General features: G+C 46.7%; 1 protein-coding gene across 1 annotated transcript in view; it reads left to right on the forward strand.

Moving 5' to 3' along the window:
* The window catches only part of plxnd1 (plexin D1), a 114795-nt gene that overhangs the window by 62713 nt on the left and 43313 nt on the right, over positions 1-8769 (forward strand). The window contains exon 19 of the mRNA XM_079488658.1: positions 6953-7102. Within this exon, the coding sequence (XP_079344784.1) occupies positions 6953-7102 (150 nt within the window). The remainder of the gene's footprint in view (positions 1-6952; positions 7103-8769) is intronic.

Genomic DNA, 8769 nt, shown 5'->3' on the forward strand with positions numbered 1-8769 from the left:
ATAAACAACCACATCAAAGCCTCCGTCACCCTGGAACCTGTAGCGTTGTGGGGAGGCGGGGCCCACAACGCCAGCCCTGTCAGCCAGGCTCAGTGGGAGGTCCAGTCGCTGCGTTCTAGCTGATCTAAGCACCTGTCTCCATGGATTTTGTCATGCTGGATACTAGGGGTCCTGGCTATAAAACTGTACAACATGAACATGGCATGGAAGTGGCTTTGAACATTGCACGGCTTCCTCTCTGTGTGTGTGTGTGTGTGTGTGTGTGTGTGTGTGTGTGTGTGTGTGTGTGTGTGTGTGTGTGTGTGTGTGTGTGTGTGTGTGTGTGTGTGTGTGTGTGTGTGTGTGTGTGTGTGTGCGCGCATGCGCACGTGATAGTATAATTTGAGAGAATTGTGATGGCAATTTTCCTGGTCCTGACAAGAGAAATGGTTGTTTTATGGTTCAAAAATGGGAAATAGGAATTGACATTTAGAGGTTGGTTGGTATTTTAGGGGAGTTATACCTGATTTATACTTGAGCCGCGAGCCTCTGCCTTTCACCGAAAATACTTAGCTCACTGTCACAGCTCATAAAAATGGTATTCATAAAATCGCCATCCTAAAATATTGAAGTCCTCACAAGCTTAGTAACATAAACATGTGTGTGCGTGCGTGTGCATGCCAGGAAGAGGCCTCCTCATACAGGAACTGCTGTCTCAGCCCATCTGCATTGGACGCAGACACTTTTGTTGTTTCCTGTTTTGTGTAGGAAGGTGGATTCCACTCATGGTGGACCTGAAGGGAGAAGCAGAACTTCAGCTGACTGGGTGGGTGGGTGGGGTGCTGGAGAGAACGTGTGTTTGTCTAATGGGGAGCTGTTTTTTAGCCAGTTCCTATATTAAGAAGCTGAGCTGGAATGTGGGTGGGTTTCTTGTTTGCTTTCATCCTGTTTTGTCCTGTAGAATTTCATTGTCGTCTTTTGTGCAGGAAATGTTGTAATGAGACGCATGGCAGGTTTATATGTGGTTTTATGGACTAGAGCTTCCTCGCGCACAGAATCAGTGGTATACTGATAATATTATGTTATAATCCTGTTTGCACTATACGTGTGGGCGTGTGCGTGCGCGCATGTGTGTGTGTGTGTGTGTGTGTGTGTGTGTGTGTGTGTGTGTGTGTGTGTGTGTGTGTGTGTGTGTGTGTGTGTGTGTGTGTGTGTGTGTGTGTGTGTGTGCGCGTGCGTTAGGAAGTTTTTGTTGACAAAGACCCAGGGGTGGCATCCTGCATTAGGGACTGGAAAGAGCCCTCAGGGTATAATCACAGAGCGGAAGTACGCAGGGGATGAACACACGCACGCACACACGCACACACACACACACACACACACACACACACACACACACGCACACACACTGCGCCTGCATTTGTCATTGACATTTCATAATCTTAAGCCTGGCACATGTAGAACAACACGTGCGCAGCCACACGCACACACACACGCACGCACAACATGACATAAGGTACATACCGTACCTGGACATGATGTCTGTCATGCGGTCAGGCAGCCCTGAAGGCAGTGACCTTACACATGCTTTTCATTGTCACTGGTTGCCAAGAATGGCTCCATACTCCACAGCTCCAAATCCCATCTCTGTCGCTCAGATCAAAATGTATTTCTGTTCTGCCCTTACTATACGTTTGGTGTACAGTCTGTATGGCTTGGCAGACAGCTAACAAAGTTCCCAATAAAGCTCCAAAAAGCAGTGGCTTGGCTTAGGTTCTTTACTGGTGATAACTTAAATTTGTAAAACTGCAATACAGGAAAACAGAAAACACAGACATTTGTGTCAAATACAGTACAATCATAACCCAAAACATTAGTCCTTTTTATGCATCACACAAGCTTACAAAAAGAACATGTACTCACTGTACTAATTGCATTCAATGAATCAAATTACAAAACCTTTTAGAAATGATCAAACCAACTTACAAGCATATTGTTTTAAGAGCTAAGATATGCTTTAAGAGCCATAAAGTTTAACAATTAACACAAACTTACAGACTTATCCTGTCCAAGGCCTGAGAGAAAGGGTTAACTCAACATGCAGTGACTCACTGCCAGTGAGTGAGCTCTTGACGGTGTGCTGGCTTGAACTGAACTGACTCTGACCAAACTAATCACCTATGAAATACCCTGGTGAGGCTACCAGGTGAGGAGAGTTACTAATTAGGCAAAGGAACATTGGTCTCCATTACACATGCAAGGCTTAAAGGTAAACTACATAGAAAGTAAACAGCACACTCCCCGCATGGTATAATTGGTTATACCACTATACAGTCTCTTTTTGAAGAACAATTTCTGAAACACTTGTCGGATGACCTTCACGCTGACTTTCCTCACTTTTTGTCGTGACCGGGATCAGCCTTGACGAAGAGTCCTGTAGGCCACCCACCCCCCGTCACCCGAGAGTCCCCCAACAGCATGACATCTCCAACTTGCAGATTGGGCTTTTCAGCCTGCCATTTCCTCCTAGGCTGTAGAGTCTCCAGGTATTCCTGCTTCCAGAAGCTATCAGAGAGGACCTGGACTCTACTAGGACTAGAGCAGTTGAACTTCTTATTAACATGAATGGTGGTAGGGCAATTGCTTAGTGGTGGGTTGAAGACTTCCTCATGCTCCCCGCACTGATCTTCCTCAGTTGATAAGCGCTCCGTTAAGAATCTTTCTTCCCTTCCTTGTTTGACCGTAGCTTCTCCATCGTTGTCCATTGTTAGCTGGTGCACTGATGAAGAGTGAAGTATGGGATGTTTTGCAACATGGTGTGAATATTTACAATAGCCTGCTTCAGACTGCTGCTGCTGCTCTTCATCCTGTCGCTGCTGAAGCACTTCGTCCTGGCGACGCTGAATCACTTCGTCCTGCTGCTGCTGAAGCACTTCGTCCTGGCGACGCTGCTGCTGAAGCACTTCGTCCTGGCGACGCTGAAGCACTTCGTCCTGCTGCTGCTGAAGCACTTCGTCCTGGCGACGCTGAAGCACTTCGTCCTGGTGACGCTGAAGCACTTCGTCCTGGTGACGCTGAAGCACTTCGTCCTGGTGACGCTGAAGCACTTCGTCCTGGAGACGCTGCCGCTGAAGCACTTCGTCCTGGCGAAACTGCTGCTGAAGCACTTCGTCCTGGAGACGCTGAAGCACTTCGTCCTGGAGACTCTGCTGCTGAAGCACTTCGTCCTGGCGACGCTGCTGCAGAAGCACTTCGTCCTGGAGACGCTGAAGCACTTTGTCCTGCTGCTGCTGAAGCACTTTGTCCTGCTGCTGCTGAAGCACTTCGTCCTGGCGACGCTGCTGCTGAAGCACTTCGTCCTGGCGACGCTGAAGCACTTCGTCCTGCTGCTGCTGAAGCACTTCGTCCTGGCGACGCTGAAGCACTTCGTCCTGCTGCTGCTGAAGCACTTCGTCCTGCTGCTGCTGAAGCACTTCGTCCTGGAGACGCTGAAGCACTTCGTCCTGGCGACGCTGCTGCTGAAGCACTTCGTCCTGGAGACGCTGCTGCTGAAGCACTTCGTCCTGGAGACGCTGAAGCACTTCGTCCTGGACACGCTGCTGCTGAAGCACTTCGTCCTGGCGACGCTGCTGCTGAAGCACTTCGTCCTGGACACGCTGCTGCTGAAGCACTTCGTCCTGGCGACGCTGCTGCTGAAGCACTTCGTCCTGGAGACGCTGCTGCTGAAGCACTTCGTCCTGGCGACGCTGCTGCTGAAACACTTCTTCCTGGCGACGCTGAAGCACTTCGTCCTGGCGACGCTGAAGCACTTCGTCCTGGCGACGCTGAAGCACTTCGTCCTGGCGACGCTGAAGCACTTCGTCCTGTTGCTGCTGAAGCACTTCGTCCTGGCGACACTGCTGCTGAAGCACTTCGTCCTGGCGACGCTGAAGCACTTGGTCCTGCTTCTGCGCTTCATACTGTTGTCGCTGCTGCGCTTCATGTTGTCGCTGCTGCGCTTCATGTTGTTGTCGCTGCTGCGCTTCATGTTGTCGCTGCTGCGCTTCATGTTGTTGTCGCTGCTGCGCTTCATGTTGTCGCTGCTGCGCTTCATGTTGTCGCTGCTGCGCTTCATGCTGTTGCTGCTGCGCTTCATGTTGTCGCTGCTGCACTTCATGTTGTCGCTGCTGCGCTTCATGCTGTTGCTGCTCCAGCGTTTTATAAGGTTGCTGCTCCACTGCTTTATACTGTTGCTGCTGAAGCATTTCAGACTGTTGTTTCACGTACTCACTTGTGCGTTGAGCTGAGCTGAGTGACGGCAATTTAGTTTTGATTTGGCTCCTGTGGGTTCCTTCATTTTCTTCTAGAACACATTGTAGTGCGTCTGCTTCAGCTGATGCAATTTCTGCAGCTTCCTCTGATTTTAGCAACAGCAGATTAGCTTGTAGATTAGCTTGTTGTTTTAACATTGCTGCTTCCTTGTGTGCATAGGCTAGTTTGACAAGTGCAGCTTGTGCTTTAGCACGTGCTTTTACTGCAGCAGTACTGATTGGTTTTGAGCTCTTCATCATCTTTTCAATGTGACATGATGAAGAGAATAAACTGCAGTGTTGAGCCATGTCTTTCTGTGAAGCCCGCTGTGCTTAAAGTCTTTTTACTGTTCTGCCCTTACTATACGTTTGGTGTACAGTCTGTATGGCTTGGCAGACAGCTAACAAAGTTCCCAATAAAGCTCCAAAAAGCAGTGGCTTGGCTTAGGTTCTTTACTGGTGATAACTTAAATTTGTAAAACTGCAATACAGGAAAACAGAAAACACAGACATTTGTGTCAAATACAGTACAATCATAACCCAAAACATTAGTCCTTTTTATGCATCACACAAGCTTACAAAAAGAACATGTACTCACTGTACTAATTGCATTCAATGAATCAAATTACAAAACCTTTTAGAAATGATCAAACCAACTTACAAGCATATTGTTTTAAGAGCTAAGATATGCTTTAAGAGCCATAAAGTTTAACAATTAACACAAACTTACAGACTTATCCTGTCCAAGGCCTGAGAGAAAGGGTTAACTCAACATGCAGTGACTCACTGCCAGTGAGTGAGCTCTTGACGGTGTGCTGGCTTGAACTGAACTGACTCTGACCAAACTAATCACCTATGAAATACCCTGGTGAGGCTACCAGGTGAGGAGAGTTACTAATTAGGCAAAGGAACATTGGTCTCCATTACACATGCAAGGCTTAAAGGTAAACTACATAGAAAGTAAACAGCACAATTTCGGTTTTGGGGACACAGGAAAATAAATCCTTGGTGTTAAATTCCCAGACCCTTTTGGGTCCGTTTGTAACCGCTCAGGGTGAAATTAACACCAAGGAATTTCCCAGCATGGGCGAATGACAGAGAGCCCCGGGGTTGTGGGTTCCACTTCGACTTCTGTTTAAGGGTCCTGACAATGTCTTATTTTGGGGCGCGGAAGGCAGTGACGGCTGTCAGCGGGGTTTGTTGCAGTAGAAAGTTCCCTGGCCGTGTTTGCTGCTTTAAGCTGAACTCTAGCCCAAAACTGGATGAATTCCGTTCTGGGCTCCTCAGCAAGACAGCTGTGTGACAAGCCTGCCTCTAGCTCTCCCTGCTGAGTTGTTATTGTGTGTGTGTGTGTGTGTCTGTGTGTGCCGTGTGCCGTGTGCCGTGTGCCGTGTGTGTGTGTGTGTGTGTGTGTGTGTGTGTGTGTGTGTGTGTGTGTGTGTGTGTGTGTGTGTGTGTGTGTGTGTGTGTGTGTGTGTGTGTGTGTGTGTGTGTGTGTGTACTTGTATTACTATAATTGTGAGGGCCAAATGTCTACACAGTATTACACACAAAGTGACAGAGTCATTGTGAGGACCATTTTCCTGGTCTCTGGTTTTTGGGTTTTATGGTTATAATTTATTTAGGGAGGTAGATAGATAGATACCTATCTACTGTAGGTTGGCTTACAATTAGTAAAAGATTGAGGTTGGGTATAGGGGTAGGCATTGAGGCTGGGTATAGGGGTAGGCATTTAGATTGAGGCTGGGTATAGGGGTAGGCATTTAGATTGAGGCTGGGTATAGGGGTAGGCATTGAGGCTGGGTATAGGGGTAGGCATTTAGATTGAGGCTGGGTATAGGGGTAGGCATTGAGGCTGGGTATAGGGGTAGGCATTGAGGCTGGGTATAGGGGTAGGCATTGAGGCTGGGTATAGGGGTAAGCATTTAGATTGAGGCTGGGTATAGGGGTAGGCATTTAGATTGAGGTTGGGTATAGGGGTAGGCATTGAAGCTGGGTATAGGGGTAGGCATTTAGATTGAGGCTGGGTATAGGGGTAGGCATTGAGGCTGGGTATAGGGGTAGGCATTGAGGCTGGGTATAGGGGTAGGCATTGAGGCTGGGTATAGGGGTAAGCATTTAGATTGAGGCTGGGTATAGGGGTAGGCATTGAGGCTGGGTATAGGGGTAAGCATTTAGATTGAGGCTGGGTATAGGGGTAGGCATTGAGGCTGGGTATAGGGGTAGGCATTGAGGCTGGGTATAGGGGTAGGCATTGAGGCTGGGTATAGGGGTAAGCATTTAGATTAGACCGAAAATATAGCCGATCTACAAGCTTAAAATCACACATGCTCTAGTCTAAAATATCAATATTCTCACAAGTATTGTAATACAGACCTGTGTGTGTGTGTGTGTGTGTGTGTGTGTGTGTGTGTGTGTGTGTGTGTGTGTGTGTGTGTGTGTGTGTGTGTGTGTGTGTGTGTGTGTGTGTGTGTGTGTGTGTGTGTGTGTGTGTGTGTGTGTGTGTGTGTGTGTGTGTGTGTGTGTGTGTGTGTGTGTGTGTCGGTCTGAGGCATAGAATAAACCAGGCGCCGGATGTGTATGAATGTTATCTGTGTCCATACAAGCCAGGCCGTGCTGGTCCCTAAACACTGACCGCTAGACAGCTTTCTCTCTCTTTGTTTTTTCGTCTGCTCCTGGCACAGAAAGGGCCGAGCGATCTGGAACTGGCGCCGGACGAATACTCGGTGATGATTGGCTCGTATCCCTGTAACATCAGCTTCCATAACGATCAGCTGTTCCACTGCACTATCACCGGTGTGCTGAGCTCCAGCGAGAGCGTACTTCCTGTCACAGTAAGTACACACTCGCGCACGCACACTCGTGCACGCACGCACACAGATATGTATTAGTATTACTATACTTGTAAAGACATCAACATTGTAGGACTTAGAACGTAACCCTGAAGCCTGAGTTATAGGCTTTAGAAAATAGCAGATCTAGAAGCTCATAGCACATACTGTAGTTGTATTGTGAACTTGCTGTAGATCTGCACCCATGCACAACTACAGTAAGTATAAATCAGGCATACATTCAACCCTAACCATTAAACATAACCTCCAATAAATGCCTAGTAATCCTAATCCTAATTATAAGCCTATCTCCCTTTTTTAACCCAATCTATGACGAACCCGCAATTTCTCGGGTTTAATGCTTATACCCTTGTGTGCCAAACCCACGAAATCTCTGGTTTCTTTAATGGCTGGACCCCATAGTACTCCCATGGTAGAAACAGCCTACACGATCATCTTCGGTGCTCATTAGTGTATTTTAGTGCTCAGAATGGGTTGTAGTTGTACCATGTTGGGAGCTTAACCCTTAGCCTACTGTTGACGGAATTGACAGATTGAATGAATTAATCCAAACCTACCGTTGACGGAATTGACGGGCTGGTTTAATTCCCTATAATTGGGGGTTTAATGTAGCAAAATGTAGCAACTTTTGGCTAATTTGGCTAACGGCCGATGTAATCTACCTAAAACCGGCCGAAATCCTCGCGTGCACGGTCGATGCATCGCTGCGTAAAATGCGATATTAGGGGCTTGATTAGAGCTTAATTTGACTTAGTTATAAAAAATATGATGATCGCTTAGCATCCCAGACATCTGATAGTGCTGCACAGGGCAAAACTATTACCGGATGTTATTGTTGGTTAAACCGGAAGTGCTCTCGCCAGATTCGCTCTATTGGGTCAAAATCGGCATAATGGTGACGTTACCGCCACCATCAGGACTGGGTGTCTAATACTATAGGATTGCCGTGTCAGAATGAGGTATAGTGTGTATATCACGGATGTTTCTATTGGCATTAAAATTATGAATTAAAAATATGAATAGTAGGCACTGAAAAGCTGCTATTGGGAGTGGCAGTCCAAGGGGTTAATAAAACATTAATTTGAGGTTGCGCTAAGCACAGGGCGGTATGGAGTTTTTGTTATTGCAGTAATAAATCGCTGTTTACCGGCGGTATGGCGGTATTGAGCAATACCTAAAAAACATTGTTTTGAATGAAATATAAAAAAATTATATAATATAATAATAATGATAATAATCGTTATAATAATAATAATATAAGGGGCACGGAGGCATAGTAAGGGGATATCCTTTCAATAAAGGTACTACTATAATCTCTCTAGAATATCAATATAGAATGCACCCTGAGATTCAGGAAGTCATCCAGGTTACTTTGCTCAAAGTGCTTTACTCTGTAAAGCACTTTGAGCTGCATTTCATGTCATGAAAGGTGCTATACAAATAAAGTTTTATTATTATTATTACTTTGCACTTTGCCACCCACTTTTCCACTCGATTTGCCACTCGATTTGCCACTCCCTTTATGCATAATGCTTGTAAAGTTGAAGTCAAGACAGCTGCTTTGGAAGCAGACCAGCCTCTGACTGTTCAAGTTCAAATGGAGTTCGAACCTCTGTGCACGCTCGGTGACGTGTGTCCGAGCGTCTCTC

The sequence above is a fragment of the Electrona antarctica genome (assembly GCF_951216825.1).
Source record: "Electrona antarctica genome assembly, chromosome: 2".
Lineage (NCBI taxonomy): Eukaryota > Metazoa > Chordata > Actinopteri > Myctophiformes > Myctophidae > Electrona > Electrona antarctica.